This window comes from Siniperca chuatsi, linkage group LG14, assembly GCF_020085105.1.
Source record: "Siniperca chuatsi isolate FFG_IHB_CAS linkage group LG14, ASM2008510v1, whole genome shotgun sequence".
Taxonomy (NCBI): Eukaryota; Metazoa; Chordata; class Actinopteri; order Centrarchiformes; family Sinipercidae; genus Siniperca; species Siniperca chuatsi.
Window position 1 is genome coordinate 7672897 of NC_058055.1, and position 19521 is coordinate 7692417.

The 19521-nt window shown below is 40.2% G+C and overlaps 2 protein-coding genes across 3 annotated transcripts; both read left to right on the forward strand.

Annotated features, from left to right (window-relative positions):
- The first annotated feature begins 94 nt into the window (after positions 1 to 94).
- On the forward strand, positions 95 to 11698 carry frmd8 (FERM domain containing 8). The gene is made up of 11 exons (XM_044222200.1): positions 95 to 503; positions 1615 to 1712; positions 1882 to 2049; positions 2573 to 2674; positions 4243 to 4301; positions 4528 to 4694; positions 7094 to 7309; positions 7437 to 7560; positions 7725 to 7874; positions 8585 to 8810; positions 8934 to 11698. Exons 2-11 carry the CDS (start codon positions 1622 to 1624, stop codon positions 9044 to 9046), a joined length of 1416 nt encoding a protein of 471 aa, XP_044078135.1. The 5' UTR covers positions 95 to 503; positions 1615 to 1621; the 3' UTR covers positions 9047 to 11698.
- A 1163-nt stretch (positions 11699 to 12861) lies between these two features.
- Positions 12862 to 19463, forward strand: vps51 (VPS51 subunit of GARP complex). Of its 2 annotated transcripts, none has more exons than XM_044222198.1 (12): positions 12862 to 12929; positions 13220 to 13427; positions 14675 to 14804; positions 14911 to 15057; positions 15154 to 15373; positions 15711 to 16626; positions 16837 to 17052; positions 17274 to 17357; positions 17468 to 17602; positions 17721 to 17842; positions 18307 to 18394; positions 18484 to 19463. In XM_044222198.1, the coding sequence occupies exons 1-12, from the start codon at positions 12877 to 12879 to the stop codon at positions 18742 to 18744; spliced, it is 2580 nt and encodes an 859-aa protein (XP_044078133.1). In that variant the 5' UTR covers positions 12862 to 12876; the 3' UTR covers positions 18745 to 19463. The 2 variants fall into 2 exon arrangements, with proteins under 2 accessions (XP_044078133.1, XP_044078134.1); XM_044222199.1 differs by lacking the exon at positions 12862 to 12929 and adding an exon at positions 12950 to 13007.
- The last annotated feature ends 58 nt before the right edge of the window (positions 19464 to 19521 follow it).

Consider the following 19521-nt stretch of genomic DNA (forward strand, 5'->3'; position numbering starts at 1 on the left):
GCCTGAATGGAACAGATGCGATGACGTTTTGGTCACGTGACGAGACGACGACGCGCTCTCTGATATTCGAATCATTCTTCGACTCAGTCTCACGATCAGACCTTTTTGAACCTGTCCCGTGTAAAACCGTTCAAAATGTATCGAGCCTGTCAGTCAATGTTCTTTCACGTGATCTGCCGACCACTTTGGAATATTTGCTCTTAGCTGTTTTAATGGCCCCTTCACGCACGAAAACCTCATGTAAAGTGGTGTTTCAAATCTTCCAGAGTGACTGTCACACCCAGTAAAGAGTGGTTCAGAATAAGCGAATCATTCACCAATCACACACTTTAACTGTTGCAGCTGCCCGGAAAGCTAGTTTCAGACAACTGGCTAGCCGTAGCCAGGGGAATATCAGGGAATAGTTGACTAGCTAATGTATTTAGCTACAGTATTTACAAAATTAGCAGGATCCCATTCAGAGCATAAGCAGCAAGTGGAGGAACATTTACCAGAAGTGGCAGGTAGGTGGACAACAGATACATTTTGTTCCTTCACTTTCTATGAAGAACATGTTGGGCAAAACACCAAAAGGTAGCTAACTAACTAAGCACTTTTAGTTAGCATAAGTGACAAAATCGATGTCAACTGATGACTGGAAATATATTTAAGTGTCACTAAAGTGACGTTTAGTGACACTTAGCTAGCACTGTCGATTCTCCTGCCTTTTAGCTAACGAAATTAAATTTAGTGGCGTTGAATAGTTCCCTGGGATATTTCAACCATTGTTTGGGATTGTTTGGGCATGCATAGGACAATCCTGTTAAACTTGGGTAGCTAGCTAGCTAGCCTTTTCCAACGGGCCTCGGGATATTGACGTTATGTCTCTGCATTTACTTCCTCTCTGTATTTAGGCTATTATATCAATGCTCGAAGCCCTCTTAAATATCATATAAATGGGGCTGAATAACAGTGACATGTTTGTGCAAAACGATAATTCTAGTTTAGCAGGGTGAGGTCAACAGTAGTCGACTGGGATGTTCTGGTTTTACAGGGTCTATTCCAGTCTAATACCACATGGTGGCGCTGGTTCATAGTGAGACCTGGACTAAATTAGCCTGATTACTTGTTTATTGAAACATGACTAAAGGAGGTGGATGAAGTGGCATATGTCAGTGAGGAAGGCCCACCCACTGATATTGCTATCTCTGAAGCAGTTACTAGGTCTTTATTTGAAGGTATATGAGACAAGTGTTGGTATGAGCACCACATACACCCCTTTACTGGCTACTCCGGTTTGCCAGCTGTACATAGATAACTTGTTGACAAAATACCACATTTCTGTAGTTGTCCCATCCCATCACACATGTAAGGTTAGATCAAAGGAGACCCTCCAGCATGGCTAGATAGGAGGGAGCTGTAGACATGCCGCCAATGTTGGCATTTGTGCATCTTATACTTTAAGTGACAGCCGAATACTGTCACATATGTGGAGTTTCCCCTTGAAATATATGTCAGCTTTGAATACTTTTCTAGCCCAGGCCATTTCTGAAATATGTTGTGACTTGTGATGTGCGTGTTATGTCGCTGTGTATATATTTTTGACTGATTTTGAGTTTGGTCATTGTGTTTCAGATTAGAAATGGAAGGAGATGACTGCAGTTTTCTTCCAGATTCATCGGATGATCACTCGCAAAGAGGAAGTGTTGCTTCTTCTGCAACACTTTCCCGTGGTACGGTGCAGCAAATATTCTCATGCAGGATAAAATCACCCCTCACTGTTTCCTAACATGCACTATTTTTATTTGTAGCACAGTTTAAATTTTGATGCGGTGTTGTTTGTCATTGGCTGTCTTGTCTTTGTAATTTTGTATTATTTTGTATATTTGTTTGTTCACACAGCTCAAGATGTGCTTATATACATGTTTGGTGACAGTGCAGTGCACTTATCAGTAGAAGGGCTTGGCAGTATCACTGTGCAGGAGTTGGGCCGCAGTGTTCGTGAGGCTCTCCATATTCCTGAGTCTTCACAGGAGGCTTTTGCCTTCTGGCTTTGTTCTCCACTGCTCGGTGAGAACGTTTTTCCCTGCACTTTTTACACTCATAAATGCTGTCACTCTTCATCTGGGAATGCTATGATATAAGAATGTTGACATGTATATGGATGCTTCTTTCTTTAAAAAAAAAATCATAGTCTGGCCACAAAATATTAAATAATATATGATATTTTTGGCAGGATGTTAGGCAGGATATGTGTTTAGATGCCTGAATGATATAGCCTTCAAACAGTACTGTGCTGCTTGAATTAGGAATGAAATGGTACAAGCATGGTTCAGCAATGGTTTAATACAGTATATTTAATTTATGTAGTCAACTGTTACAGCAGGAAAAATTAAGTTTTGAAAATTAGGTCAGTCACAGAAAATTAATTGCTTTTGCTTTGTGACTTTTCCTTTTGAAATGGCCATTTACTCTTTAAAATGATTGTAACTTCCAAGCAGCTCCGGTATCACGATAGCAAATGGCACAAGAATCAGAGCAGGAAAACAGACACATCTCACTGTGTTACATTTGCCTCCTCCTTACTTCTCAGATTTGCAGTTAAAAGCAAGGCATCAACCATACAAACTGTGCCGGCAGTGGCAGGACTTGCTGTATCGCTTCACTGAGGCTTCAGAGGAAGACATTTCACAAGGTGAGAGTTTGGTCTGTATGTTGCTGTGCTTACATGCACTAATTAACTGCATTATTGTCAGCTTTCCTCAATAAGGGTTTTTTTTTTTTTTTGGGAAGTCGTCTGAACAAGAAACCTGGTTTCTTTAATCGAGGTAAGGATTAGAGGACTTTGTTTATAAAACCAGATTTCTGCTTGAGAAACATGATCTCTTGGCTATTTATACTCTTAACCTGGTTTCTCTCTGAGTTCTGACAAGAGCACTTGTGAGAACAAGTCACCAAACCATCAGTTCTTTTTCCAAAATTTTACAGTTAATTAATTTAAGTAGAACTGAAACAATCTGTCAATAAACTAATTAGTTGATCAACAGAAAATTATTTGGCAAGTATTTTGATAAATGATTAATCGTTTCAGTCATTTTTCAAGCGAAATTACCAAAAATAACCCACATCCAACTTCTCGGATTTGTTTTTTCTTTGTCTTATGTGATTGAATGTCTTGGATTTTGGACTGATGGTTGGACTAAACAAGCAATTTGAAGATGTTACCTTGGACTTTAGAAGATTTTTTTTAACCACTATATAGTACAATTAATCAAGAAAATGATCAGCAGATTAATTACAGCGAAACAATTTTTTGTTGCTATAATTGTTCCTCCTGTTCATACTGGCTGTGAAAACATTCCCTCCTAATGTGATTCCAATGTAACTGACACAGTCCTAAAACTGCTTTCTGAAGTTGAGCTTAAGCTAATATGATGCTTCTAACTTTCTGTTAGACAAATCAAGTGGGTATCTTCCAAAATCTATTTAGTGCAAAATTCCCTCTTTCTGTTACTATCCCTCCACCACAGCTCCACCAGGAAACACTGGTTGAGGAAACACAGACTGAATTTTGTACGAAGAGGACCTATCCTTTAAGTGTGTTGCAGCTTACATGAATCTTGTATCTCTAAAGTGTTGTATATACATAATCCATTCAATTGCATGCATAATGCATTATTGGGGTTTACTACAAACCTTCATAATGTGTTATTGTGTCATATAACAGTCGTAAAGCATTACAATGGACATTACATTAATGGACTTCTGGTGAACTGTAACACTGTTTTAATAAGTTGTAAATGAGGGTCAGGCACTCACTCAAAGTCTGGTGTTATTTGTCAGCCCACACCTGTATGTTTGTGGTGTGGCAGGTCCTTTTAGAAGAACTGGCGACACTGCTGCAAAGTGCATTGCAAAACCCCCCCCAAAAAAACCCCACACTGACAAAACGAAAAAAACCGACAGCTTACCATTAATTCAACAAAAAAGTATCACAACACAAATGTATTGCATAATCACTTAAATGCTGTTATGTTTTTTTTGTGGAGTAGATGGGTCTTCCACCCACAGTACAGGACGATGAGCCGGAGCAGAGTGGGTTGGAGGAGGCTTGAGTGGTAGATACCACAGTCTGTGTCTCTATACCCTGACACCCCCACTCTGGGCAGTGGGGCTGAATCTCACCCAGTGACAATGGGACAAAGTGAAAATACAGATGGTCGTCTGACCCTAATGTGTCATTGTCCTCTGCTCTTTCCTCAGATGAACCATATCTCCAGTTCCGTCGGAACGTGTTTTATCCTAAATCTAAAGAGCTGCAGGTACTACTAACCCTAATTCTCTGCAATAACATTCATTAGACATTGTCGTACATCACTTTAATAAACCTGTTGAGTCACAAAATGCTGAGTGGGCTTTAATGAAGATTTTTGGTTAATGTCTGAAAGTTCTGTTCCTTTTCTATTCAGATAAGATATCAGACTAACTCTGAGCTAATTTCCGTGATAACTGTTGGATAACTGTTGTCATCGTCTCACTCCTGAGCAGATAGATGACGAGGGAGTGTTGAGGCTTCTGTATGAGGAGGCCAGGAACAACATTCTCACGGGTCGATACCCCTGCGATCCCGAGCACTGGACGGGTCTTGGAGCCTTGTCTCTTGCTCTTGATGAGGGAACTGGTCTTGACGACCAAAAATGTACTACTACTATCAGGTAAGTTAGAAAGCTTGGTTAAATACATGTTTGACCAAATTCTGGATGCAGGTTTTAAATGCTCTTCTAATTTTTTATTCTATAGAGGATTGCTTTGCTGACTTTTCAGTTTCTCTTAAAGGAATAGTTCGATATTTTGGGAAATGCGCTTATTCACTTTCTTACCAAGAGGTAGCTGAGAATATCAATACCACTCAATGGAAGGCTACAGCCAGGAGATGGTTAGCTTAGCCAAAAGAATGGAAACCGGGGTAAACAGCTAGCCTGGCTTTGTCCTATTGGTTAAAAAAAATAAAATAAAATAAATAAATAAATTCTGTCTACCAGCACCTCTAAAGCTTACAAGATATCACATATCACACGTTAGTTTTTGTTTGTTTAATTAACTAAAGTATAGAACGTATAGAAACACAGTGACTTCCTTTAATCTCCACTGGTTGCAGTGCAAACCTCATAGTATCGACCCTAAGAAGTCACTGCACATGCACAAGAAATATTCCAGCACATAACCCCCTGTAAAACCAGAACATGGCGTTTTTCCTCCTTGGTTTTTGTACAGATTAAATGGTAGGCGGATTTGTTTTTACCTTTGGTGACAGCCAAACTATCGGTTTCCCCCGGCTTCCAGTCTTTATGCTAAGCTGAGCTGACCATCTCCTGGCTGTAGCTTCCTGTTTAATGGGCAGACACCTTAAAACAATTTAGCCTATTTTGAAGTAAATTACAGATTATATCTAAAGTTGGCAGCAACCTATTATGGAAATAGAAACAGGAATTAACTGTAACTGTGGTGTAACCATATGCCATACACTGATGTTGACTTGAAAGCGAGCCAGTTGTGTGCTCAGGATAACAAGACACTTTGAATTTGTTTGTCAGCACATGATCCTACTTGGTTTTCTGTACTTTGGCTTCAGCATTTGCGTAAATGAACACTTTGTGAAATTCACAGTTGACTCAGTTTTAGTTCACCTTTTTAGAAAATAAAGAAGTATGTAATGGCCCCTGCTGTTAATTTTGTCATAATGGTAAGATGACGTCTCGCTTCAGCTTAATGTACTAGAAAAAACTGACACTGTAACCAAACTCTTGTCCCTCAACCCACATATTCTAAAGGGCAACTGGTAGATTAAGAGCTTCAGGTACTTCTGCACAATCAGCGTTGCAATTTGATGAAAATCTGCATTGTGAAAAAGGTCAACAGTGCTTTGTCTATTTGCATGTGTTTTCTTAAGTTGCAGTGCGTTTTCTCTTGTCGGCCACCGTATGATTGTGATTAAAGGGCTGAGAAGTCCTATATATCACTGCAATCACTGTTCTTATTTTAGGTATTCATGACACACGTTAGGCTGCCTACAGTTAGTAGCAACATACTTCTGAATAGACATTTATGAGGAAGTCTCTATTTGTTTGCTTACAGTGATCAATGTCTTAGTTTGTGTCTGTGGTTTGTGTCTGTTGTGTCTACTTCCCTTTAACTGTTTTACAGCTTCTTGCTGTAAAAATATCTTTCTTTATTTGTTGTTTGATAATTATTAAATCGGAAATAGACTATTTGAGGTCTGCACTGCATCAAAACGAACATTAGGAGTTTATCCCAAAAATCACTTCTTGTTTTCTATCTTTTTCTCTAACCATGAAACTGAACATAATGTTCCAAATCTTCCCAACAATAGAGGAGACACTTAAAGACACATAAATAACATGATGTCTGACATGTCCTAAATACAATCGACTCTAATCCTTCAAGATATGACGTGATTGGACCATTGAGGAGGAGAAAAACGCAGCTATTAGTGTGATAATCTTTATCTACTGATGGAATCGTGCTTTTTATTATAATCACTGTTTGCAAATTATATTTTAGACCAAGAGGTTCTTTTCAGAGGTTCACTAGGTAATATTCAGTTGATGTCTTTTATGACGCTGAAGAAAAGAAGCTGTCCCACTTACAGACATTTTTTTCTGTCAGTAGTAGAGTGGTAGTAATTGAGAAAAGGAGTTCAAAACTCCAGCAACACTTGTACTATAAAGAACTTTTATTAGATCAACGTGTTTCGGCTTGTGGCCTTCACCAGGGTCATCAAACATATTATGACGGACATTTAAATGGGATGAGCATGAATGGAAAAAAAATATGTTAATTGAGTGACTGAGGAGACGTAAGAATCTGTAGCATGGCAACACCTGCAAGAGTGAAGAAAACAGGATTTAAGGAGCAATGTATTACAGTGCAAACCGTACAGTACAGTAGCACAAGAGAGTAGATTGACACAATAGATTGTTTCAGCATCCTGTTAATCATACAGACAAAGCAACCGAAGCAAAGGACAACATGAATTGCACTGTTAAGATGGACTATATGCATAATACAAACTTCTCTTATCTGCTTTCCACAGAGAGAAGAAGCTGTCTTCGTTTCTGCCTGCACATGTTGCCATGGGGAGTGGAGGTTTGCTCTCCACTCTGAGAGGGAAGTCGAGCCGTCAGACAGGACTGGAACAGAACCTCTTGGAGGCGTACAGAAAGATCAGCGCATCTGCTGGAAACTCTCCTGAGCCCACACAGCTCCTACACCAGTACCTCAACACATGTCACACTCTGCCTTATTATGGGTAAGGATTTGGGTAATGAGCCATTTATACTCTATATTTGTCTACAAAACTTTTACCTCAAATAATTCACATACCTCAAATCACCTCATATTTATTAGGTTTTAATTAACATCTACTACACAAACAGGTGCGCTTTTTTCCTTGGAGAGATTGACAAACCAGCGCAAGGGCTTCTCCAAAGGGGAAAACGCAAAGCTGTCAACGTTGGGATCTGCCTGGAGGGAGTTTATGTGATGGATGTCAAAGAGAAGGTGAGCACTGGATTGTCTTTGGCTGACAGCTCTGTAAAACAACGACATGAGGTTTCTCACTTTGTGTGTGCGTGTGCATACTTGTATGCTTGCACTGTATAATCGTCGCACACACCGCAGAAATGTTGAAGTTGATTTCTCTTGTTGAACACATTGTCTTGCAGCACGTGCTGCTTGGTCTGCGTTTCAGTGAGCTCTCCTGGGACCACAGCTACCCTGAGGAGGAGGGGGACTCACACATTCTGTGGCTGGAGTTTGATGGAGAGGAAGACGGCACTCCTGTCAACAAGTTGCTAAAGATCTACTCAAAACAAGTAAGAAAATGTTTGTGAAATTTGATTAAATTCACACATCATCTGATATGATAATACACCTGTACATACATTATCATCTGTATGGTAGAGTGTCATGGACCAGCACATATACTATGACTTTAGACTGCCTCAGAAGTGTGTTGTGTTATGTTGATTGGCAGTTTTTGGGTTGCACCTGTCGTGGTTGACAACTCTGCCGTCTCTGCTCTGCAACCTCAATTTAAGAATGTCTTGCTGCTGGAGAGGGTGACAGATGTAGTCCTCTTATGTGTGTCTCACTTCAAATGTTTTCAACAAGGAGAAGGGATATGCAGTCATCTCTAGAGAGCGCACTGCACCTGGTGTTTTTGAGAGCTTCAGGAACGGGTGCAGCTGCCATGCCCATTTGTTCTTAGAGGAGCATAACTCTTGATATTAGTGTTGAAAACTAATAGATTCTAAATAATTTTCTGCACTCACATGTATATCATCCTTACTCAGTGATTGTTAGGTTGAAAAGGACTATCTCAGCCACCAGATGAAGAGATGTTACATAAGGGTAGAGGCAGTAATACATAATCATACCAGGCCCTAATCCAAGGCTGGCAATGTGACCCTTTATATTCCTGTGGTTCACTAATGGACCATCAAAAAGTAAAGTACAGCTGTTTATTATGTATTCTTCTAAGGATCAGACTTAATAATTTGTCTGGGTTTTTTCTGTCAACCAGGCAGAGCTAATGAGCGGCTTCATTGAGTTCTGTGTGGAGCTGAAGTCTGCGTCTGAGGGAGGAGCTGGAGCTGACATGGACGGGGAGGTGAGTCTGTCTCAGCCTGCTGGGCAAGATGGCAGCAACAAGAACGGACGCGGAGGGCGGCGCGGGATGCTGCAGAGGCAAAGCAGTGTTGTGTGCAACCGGGTCCATTCACTTAACACTATCAGCTATGTGGACAATGGTGAGTCTAATGGTTACACTTAGTAGTCCTAGCCTACTAACAGTATAATCTTTCTTGAGTGAGTTACTGCAAGTAACTTCAATCGGAGTAATTTTTCAATATTCGTCCATTGTTGTCTTTCAGGAAAAGAAATCAAACGCTTGAAGCCGAAAAGAGCTGCATCCTTTTTCACCCGACAGGTGTCTGCACCCACATACTCTGCTGTGCAAGTGACCGAGAGTCTGGAGCAGGGTTAAACTCCGTGATGAGCTCTGCCCCAATGCCTCTCAAAGACCAAACCTGAACATTTATCACTGAGATTAAAAGAAAAGACATTTAACTGATAATATATGAACATGCAAAGGACCAAGCGAGGGATCTAAGTGAGTGACAATATTTATCTTTTGAAGTTGTGTACATTAAGAGAGTACAGTAATGTGAAAAACTAAATGATCTATTAACAGCAATGCTTTCAAGGTTCAACTGAAGTGGCTATACATTAGATGGCCGTACATAAAGAAAGTAGTTCTTCTCTGAGCACCATATAATGGACCTGTCTGAGTCTGAGACAAGCCTTAGAGAAATCCTCAAACAGTGACTCCAATCGATGACTGTATGATATCTCGTGACCTTTTTGACCTTTCTGCAGCGCTCAGGAGCTGTGTTTACTGCAATTGTTAAAAAATGTTAAACCTCATTAGAGTATAACCACTGCATTACCTCTTTTTACTTTAACCCTTATTGCATCGTAATATATCCCGATATAACATTTTCTAACTCCTCCTCAAAACTGAAAGAGTTATCGCAAACTCTTTACAGTCAGCATGACAAACATTTCAGGGGACGATCTAAGGGCGTGTTGCCACTATTCTGCTTTTTCAAACTGCCAGTGCCTTGTTCTCATGAAAGGGTGAAGACACTGTAGAAACATTTAGTGGTTACTGATCATAAAGAGTCCGTATGGGAGCACATTTTCTGTGTTGTGGAAGTTTCTTGTAAGTACATGTTTTCAAGAGTTTGACATGATTAATATTTGCTGATATTTGCAGCTGTTTTTTGTGGATAGAGAGCGCAGTTGGCATATCCCACTTTTTTATTTGTAAAATAAAATGTGAATGTAGTCTAAACATGAAAAATAACAGGATAAAATGTTTTACAGCATCCAGTTGTAGAAGCTAAAATTACACACAGTATCAAGTCCTCGTTGGGGAGCCTGAATTGGTTTGCACCAATAAAAGAATCAAATTTGAGTCAAAAGAATACAGTAAGTTAGTAAAAAGAAGTCAAAATGTATCTAATAAAAGCATCCTAGGCAATGAATGCACCACACCGCGCTGTTATTCCTGAATGGTCTCCATTTATTGATGAGTTAGCATGTTGTATTCGTTGTTTAACTTCCAAATCGACACCATCGGTACAAATGACATCCATGCAAAGGTCTTGACTTGACTATTACTTGCTTTGTCAGACCTGATTAGCAAAGTAAAACTGATGCAATACCACGAGAGAGACTAAAATAAAGAAAACTTCCTGTTTAGCCGTTATCAGCACTAATTTAACCTACTCTCATAAACAACTCTGACAAATTCAAACTGCTACCTGCTGCCTAACTTCTGTTAGCCATATGAAAGGATTGTTTTTGCAAACAAAGTCATGGTTGACATTATTTGAAAGAAGAAGGAGAATACTATCTTTGTATAAAAGTGTCGTCGAAGCCGGTTTTCAGCCTTGTGACAATGCATTTTTGAATACTCTGTTTAATGAGTTTATTAATGGGTTATTTAGTTTAAAAATAAGAATTCTCAACCCATAAAGGAACACTAAATGCTTCAGTGTATCTGAAAACCAAGAAATTCTGAGAAACATGGTTTTCACTGGACAGCGACTATATGCTCTGTGCATATGGCGCAGACCAACTGACCAAGACCTTTTGACTATGCTGTTGAAGTCTCAGTCTGTACACCAAAGCAAGCCTATCTAACATGCTGCAACACAGTATGCTACCTTAACGCTCCAGAGTCAGACTCCAGTCTCCACCACGTGGCAGAGTCCTCCAGGTGTCTCTCTGAACTTCACCCTAATGCTGACACAGGCACTTCCTGTCTTTGCTGTACATTTGACAAACAAGCTCACCTCACTAATGGCCATGAGAGAAGGTATACATCTTTATGATACTGCCTTCCACTTGAACGTATGTCCTGATTTGAGATGTGTCGGCATCTTGTATTCTTCCTGATTCTCCTGAGCATGCAAACTGCAGAATGTTTTTACTTTTCTATGCGTTGACTTATTATATGTCAGCTGCTGTCTGTAACCTAACTGCAGAAGTCCAATATATTGTTGCTAACTTACACTATGCATGTCACATTGTAGAATAGGCATTCCGACAGACTACACATCATGTGATACTGCACTATTAATACTAATACACTGTTTATAAATCTTTTACATCCGCAGATGTTTTTGTATTGTTTGTTAGCTTTCATGAGAGAATATTTTTACTTTCATTTTCATATACTTGTCAGTGTTGTACACAAGAATGAAATGAAGAAATAGGTCATTTTAAGCATTATCTTCTCAAACAATCACTTTGCAGAAGCATTAAGTGCCTTTTTGTTTGTGTGAGTTGACATCTGAATGACTGTTGTGGTGCTTGGAAACCAGGAATGGACATTTTTTGTTATTGCTATAGTTTAGAAATTGAATTGTGTTTTGTAATATATTTCCCCACATTTTTGACTAGACAATGCATTTCTCCTTTCCTAGCTGATGTGAGTATATTGATATACTGGATAACTACACTGGCCTGCTGTTGAACAGTGTGTTGTGGTTCCTCTCAGTGGGGTGGTCTGTTCTGCCTTCATTACAATACGTCTGATATGCTTTTTTAATAAACACATGCAAAGTGGGCCCATTTCTCTGAATATCTGTTAACAAGAGTGCTTACTACTTCACTACCTACGGCCTAAGCGTATTGAAGCCATACTTATTTTCACTAACACAAACTGTTACCTTGTGTGTGATTTTAGGTTTTTATTTGGCAATGCATGCTTTGTGCCTCTATACATTTTGACCTGTTCTACTCACCGTTTAGCCAACCTCTTTTTCCTGCAACTCTTTATTTAGCCACGTGTACTGCTCAGATACTGTAGATTTATTTGACAATGAAAGCAACAACTCACTGCTTAGACCTCCTGTAACATTTCAACTAGGTGTAATCAGGGTTGAAAATGCATTCTAGTGTTATATTTAATATTGGTTATATAATGTGTAGGGATGTAAAAGGAATATAACACTGTTAATGCATATTCAGACAGTTCCTTTGTGATTACTCCTATGGAAATGGTTTTAAATGCACCTAAAAACTCTTATAAATTATTACTAATAGCTTTCAAATACCTGAAGCGAGTCACACGTTAGTATTCCACTGTTACAGTATTGTCTATGTGAATCAATATAGATTTTGAATCTTTGACCAATAAAATGAAAAGTGTTTTCTCTGAATATGAAACCTGCTGCACTTTAGCACTTTTCTGGCTTCAAATGTCTTCTTTTCTTGATTCCTCTTCAGCATTTCAGCCTGAGGTTTTTGTCTTTTAAGGCAAAAACACATCTGTGTCTTATTTCAGCCACAATTTAGCCTCAGGAATTCATGGTTGATTTTCAACAGCAGTCAAGAAGATCAGACTAAATATGTAAAACTTTCCTGGTTTCAGCAGTTTTCAGTAGTGTTGATTTTTTTTATGTTCTTCCTTTTTTAAAACAGTCCTCTACCATTGTTATGGCAGCATGACAGCATTGTGCAACCCATCCCCCACATTCATCAAGGAAGAAATGTCCAAATCATTAAGTGGCAAGATGTTAACTTTTTTCAATTTATTTCAAACGTGAATGAAATGAGATTTTATTATTGTTATTTTGTGGCACATCATCATGCACACATGAGAAATTAAGTTTGTTAATTTCATTGGAACAGTATCAGTTCTGACAATCTATAGAAATGTCCATATTTAAATATCCATATTTATTTAATAAATGCATTTATATCTGTACTCATGGTTCAGTTAACTACTGAAAATAATATGACATGCGCAGTAGTGCACTTCCGAACAGTCAGACCAGAGCTACAACATTTCTGATGTAAGTCAATAGTCAATTCTCTTGACTACAAACACTCTTTGATGACGAAGCGCTGGATAGGCTGCACACCCGGAAACAGTAACGTTTTCAAGCTAGCTGCTTGTGTTTTAGGAGAAATAACATTTTCTAATGACTTATTTTGAAAAGCCTTCAGACTAAGTGCAGACAGCTAAGCTACACTAGCTTTAGAGCAAAACATTTAACGTTTTCAGGCAGTGGTTGTCAGTTTTCTCGTGCCAGCTGAACGCTCGTCATCTTTGGTTATCGTCATTTTATTTGTACATTCTCAGCTGGCCGGCGTACAGGATGGACGGTGAGGCGGACGACACGGTGTCGGTGTCGGAGGACTCCGGCCCCGGCAGGAGGCGTAGGGTGCACGGCATGCTGAAGCTCTACTACGGAATGAACGAGGAAGGAAAGGCCGAGGAGCAGCCGGAGTCCCTGGATCCTTGCGACATCAACGGGCCGCATTTTGACCCCGAGCACTTCCTCAACAAGGTTTGGGACCACTGCTGTCATGTGAACTGTTTCCACAGTGATACAACACATAATGGCTTCTGCACTGCATGCTACTAACGCTGCTGTCAGTATCAGTGTTATCTGGAGCTGCTAAATGTATAGGCCTAGTAACAGGTCTGTTGATAAATAAGATATTTAGAATATAAATTAAACTTTTTTTTCTCGATTCGACATGTGTTTAGAAAAAAAAAAAAAAATTTAAATGAAAGGAAATTTGAGTGTCTAGCATCTGACGATCATCAGCAGTGAAGTGATGACACACTAGAAAGCACCCTTCAGTGTGCCAGGGAATATGGACCCCAGTAAAAATGCAGGCAGTTGTGATTTGATATGAGGTCTTGGAATAAAGGATAAATTACCACAAAACCAACTGGGAATATAATTCAGTTTTCATTACCAAGCAATGCATAAATTAACCAGTGCTCATTCAACTGACATTACATCTCATGGAAATGGTAAAGAATTAAGTGGACTGAACATTTTAACCACATTATACAACAAATTACCATAATGGCTTCTGCACTGCATGCTACTAACGCTGCTGTCAGTATCAGTGTTATCTGGAGCTGCTAAATGTATAGGCCTAGTAACAGGTCTGTTGATAAATAAGATATTTAGAATATAAATTAAACTTTTTTTTCTCGATTCGACATGTGTTTAGAAAAAAAAAAAAAATTTAAATGAAAGGAAATTTGAGTGTCTAGCATCTGACGATCATCAGCAGTGAAGTGATGACACACTAGAAAGCACCCTTCAGTGTGCCAGGGAATATGGACCCCAGTAAAAATGCAGGCAGTTGTGATTTGATATGAGGTCTTGGAATAAAGGATAAATTACCACAAAACCAACTGGGAATATAATTCAGTTTTCATTACCAAGCAATGCATAAATTAACCAGTGCTCATTCAACTGACATTACATCTCATGGAAATGGTAAAGAATTAAGTGGACTGAACATTTTAACCACATTATACAACAAATTACCAGTAAACATACAGTAACATCTATACACATATTTGACTGTGGGGAAATGGTAGTGATTGAATGTACACACATTTACTGGCAGTGGATAATAATTTAACACTGCTTTGGTTAAAGCAGTTATGAGGAAAGCTGCTTCATAAATAACAAAGATATACTCAATAGTGTGTCAATTGACCTTGTATTTTATATGTACTGTTTTTAAGTCTGACTGTGACCATTGTGTGTTTTGTATCCAAATGCAGCTCAGAAGGGAGTGCTCCCTTGCAGAGTTGATGGACCAGGAGACCTGCATGGTTAAGCAGATCCGCTCTTTGGACAGTGACATGCAGACACTGGTGTATGAAAACTACAACAAGTTCATATCCGCTACAGGTGACGGAACTTCTCACTCTCTGTTAAATTACTGCTGAAATGTTGTCAGGTTTTGTTGAATTGTGCATCTCTGGATAGTTGAACCGTCTTTCCATGTTTTTTCCAGACACCATAAGAAAGATGAAGAATGATTTCAAAAAGATGGAGGATGAAATGGATTGCCTGTCTGCTAACATGGCAGCAATCACTGAGTTCAGTGCTCGTATCAGTGGTACTCTTCAAGACCAGCACGCACAGATTACAAAACTCTCAGGTGAGACCTAAACTGGCAGCTTGTTTTGTTGAGTCACTTGTGGGGGACTTCATGATGGTTATTTTCACATTTTTGTCTTGCCATGTTCCTCTCCAGGGGTTCACACTCTGTTAAGGAAGCTGCAGTTTCTGTTTGAACTGCCTGCTAGATTAAATAAGTGTCTGGAGCTGCAGGCCTACGCTCAGGCAGTGAGATCTCACCGCCGTGCCCGCTGTGTGCTGCAGCAGTACAGCCACCTGCCCTCCTTCAAGGGAATTCAGGACGACTGTCACGCCATCATGGACAAGCTGGCTCAGGAGCTTCGACAGAAGTTCAGGTGGGAATCTCCCAACCTACATTCAGATTAGAGACGCCACATAGAAATAAATTAGGATTAAATATAATAGAATTAAATACATTGAAAATGACAAATCCTCATATTGTTCCTTCATACTGTTGCCATTATTTTGTCCTGATTTAAATCAAACTAATATTTCAAATTTGCTATATTGCATGCTGATCATCTAAAAAGTCAATTAAGAAAGCATTTGCCGTAATGCAGATGTTTTGTCATTATTGAACGTTGCCTGTACAAAATCCTTTTTGCAGTTAGAATTTCAAAATGTTTAAGGAGAGATTTATTTGTGTCTAATTTTTTTGTTGTTGTCTTATAGGGATGGTGGGTCAAGCGCCAAAGATTTATCTGAGTGTGTGGAGCTGCTGCTACAGTTAGATGAGCCAGCGGAAGAGCTCTGTGATAAATTCCTGAGCCACGCGCGGTCTCGACTTGAGTCGGACCTCCAGGGTCTGGAGGCAGAGATAAGACCGTACCCGTCTGCCTCAGCCATGAAAGATGCTTCTGCACGCAGGTTGTCATCTACTGCAGCCGCCGGATCTCCGACTGATAACTCCCCTAAAACGAGCGCTATACCTTCTCCCACCTCAAACACTGACATCCTGGAATTCATTGACAGAGGCTGCAATGAATTTGTCAGCAGCTTATGTTTAGTAATTACATCCTATCAAGAATTATTTATCAACCATTCTCAGACAGGCGACCTAGCATCCAAAAATATTCCTCAGATGGCAAATGCTAAGTTGCATGCCTTTGTGGATGATCTGGCTGCTCGGTATTTCTCGCTGGTGGAGCGGAGGATACAAGAGGAGAAAGGGGTTGCAGATAACTCCCTCCTGGTCCGCGCACTCGACCGCTTCCACCGTAGACTTCAGGCCGTGTCCAAACTGCTGCCAGGCTCTGCCGTGCAAAACCAGGGGACTGAGATTGTGATGCGGGCAGCAACAGAGAGAGTCAAGCAGTACCTCTCTGCTCTGCAGAGCTTCTACATGGACAGTTTGACAGACGTGAGGCAGGCCCTGGCGACACCTCGGCTCTCTGTGGCCAGTGCTTCAGTGGCTGGAGGCGGCGCTCATCTAGGGGGGCCGGCCTCCTGCAGAGATGCCCCGACCAGCCTGCCAGAGCTGCTCTCCTCTCTGTCAGCCTCTATTCTCAATCAGATTAAGTCAGTATTGGCATCGGTGCATCTCTTCACAGCTAAGGACATTACTTTCTCCAACAAGCCGTACTTCAAGGTGAATAGTTTTTCTGTTTATTTGCCAGTAAATTGACAGTTTTCCCCCAAAAAATCATTTTTTACTCTACTCCACATAGTAGCTAATAGCACTACTGCACACACAGGGAGTGATTAAATAATGACTGAGTTTTCATATTGGCTATTGAACTATTCCTTTTAATTGGTGACATCCTGCGTAATTGTAAGTGACAGCTGTTTCTGTCTGTAGGGGGAATTCTGCAGCCAGGGTGTACGCGAGAGGCTGGTGGTGAGCTTTATAAAGTTTGTGTGCCAGTCTTCTCGGCAGTTTTGTGAGAGTGCAGGAGACAAGGGAGGTTCGACTCCTCCGGCTCTTCTCTTGCTGCTGTCTCGCCTCTGCTTGGACTATGAAACCTCTACTATCTCCTACATACTCACTCTGACAGATGAACAGTTCCTTGTGCAGGTAAATGGCTTGCCACCTTTATAAATGCAGCAGCATGCACAAAAGACCATATTACACTGTAAAAATACAGTATTTAACTTCAGATAGATGTTTGAAAGTTGCATTTTAGTGCATCAGTCCTGAGAAATATAACTAATCCGTAATGTTTTTGAATGTATTTTTTAAACCTGTTCTACTGCCAACTAAATACACGTCATCTTCTTTTTTTTTAACTTTCTCAGCACCACAGTCCCGTAACACCCGTCACAGCTTTATGTGCAGAAGCCAGGGAGGCGGCACAGAAACTACTCAATCATTATGTAAAGGTAGGTTTTCACCTACAGCATTCACTGAGTTACTTTTCTTACTGAGGGGAAACAGAAACACCTGTGCAGGAAAATACTTTTCTCACAAATTCTGTTGCTTGTTTTTGCAGGTTCAGGGCCTGATTATCTCCCAAATGTTAAGAAAGAGTGTCGAAACACGAGACTGGGTTAACACCATCGAGCCACGAAATGTCCGTGCTGTGATGAAGAGAGTGGTAGAGGACACCACCTCGATCGACGTGCAGGTCACAGTTTGAATAATCACAATATCGGCATCAGCATTATGTCCTCAAGTCCTCTCATTGTGCTTCCACCACCATGTATGAGTAGGCTGTCTTGTGAACCTTCTGTGCTCTTCCGTAGGTTGGTCTTTTGTATGAAGAAGGTGTGAGGAAAGCACACAGCAGTGACTCCAGCAAAAGGACTTTCTCTGTCTACAGCAGCTCAAGGCAGCAAGCCCGCTATGCTGCCAGCTACACTCCAAGGTACATTAGCTGCAAACAGACTGGCGAAGTGCAGTCCTCTAGTGGTTTTGGTTTAATGACAGCATTCTAATATATTTACAACAAATCATACTCTGTCGGGGATAGAATGAACACGTCTTGGATGTGTAAGACGCATAATTTCCTCAAACTAAAGCCAAGATCCATCACTACACACTCTTGACACTGTCACCACTTACACATATACACCATTAATTCTTCTGCACAGGGAGAATTACGGTATTCAATGCCAGAGTAAAGTAATGCCATACTGTCCATATATGAGTGGCTTGGTAAGATATTGTGTGTGACAGGCATACAAACAGATGCAGGCAGCTAATTTATATTACCTCCTTCACTTCCACTGCGGGGGGGCGATTGTTACTGAGTTGTCTTTAATCAAAAGAATAAGGTTATTGTTTTAATTATGGATTTACTTGAGTGATTTGTCTTTTGTCTGTCTGCAGTGCTCCCATGGATACTAATCTACTGAGCAACATACACAAGCTGTTTTCTGAGAGGATTGACATCTTCAGTTCAGTGGAGTTCAACAAGGTGAGTGCAGGTCTTTGTTATGCTGTAGTGTAGTCTTCATTGAAAAACATCTCTCACACGCACGCTCACACACCCCTCCACTGTCCCAGGTCTCTGTGATAACAGGAATTATCAAAATCAGTTTAAAGACATTCCTGGAGTGTGTCCGCCTGCGCACCTTTGGCCGTTACGGGCTGCAGCAGATCCAGGTTGACTGCCATTACCTGCAGATGTACCTGTGGCGATTCGTCTCTGATGAGAACCTTGTACACTTCCTGCTGGATGAGATAGTGGGGAGCTCCGCCCACCGCTGCCTGGATCCTGCCCCGATGGAGCAGAGTGTGATTGAAGTCATCTGTGAACGAGGTTAAAGAAAAGAAAAGGAATTACAATATACACTGGAATCATGCATCCAAATTTAAACACTCTTTCTTCAATCACTGTTAAAATGTTACATTTATTGATCCAAATTCAAATTATACTGTAAAAATGTTGTTGTGCACAAATGGTAAACATAAACATTTGTGAAGATCTAAATACTCCTCACAAGTCAGCTAAACCCCAATAATTACGAACCTCAATGAAAAAATGATGAAACTCTCTGCATTAACAGTCTATTCTCTTGTGTTTGAGGTACAGGGACAGCACTTTTACTACTGTAAACATATTAAAACTCCCAACACTAAAGAAAACCAAACAACACTGTTATGTTGTAAAGAAGATTAAGTCACTGACTGACAGTGAATTTGGGGCTGATCTACATTACATTCTCGACACTTCCCATACAAAGTGCCCATTAGCCTTTAGTACTTAGAATCCGAAAGACTTAAGAAAAACGTTCTGTCCAGTGGAAATCTCATGTATTAATAAATCCTTTTAGGGGTCTTTTGCTGAATAATTTGCAGTCTGAATGTCATCTGGTTATGTAATCCATGTCTAACACTAAAGTAACTACAGCAGATTTATGGTATCTCTTGCCTTCAGGTTGGTTGATTCTCTGTTTTCTGTGCATGTCTTCCACAGATAAACAGTATGTTTAGGAATGATTTAAATGTGTATGTGTGTCTACAGTAAAAGGCTATGAATGTGAGACTCAAAATGTGTCTTCCTTTACAAAATTGTGTCTTCCTTTACTCAATGTTGACAGA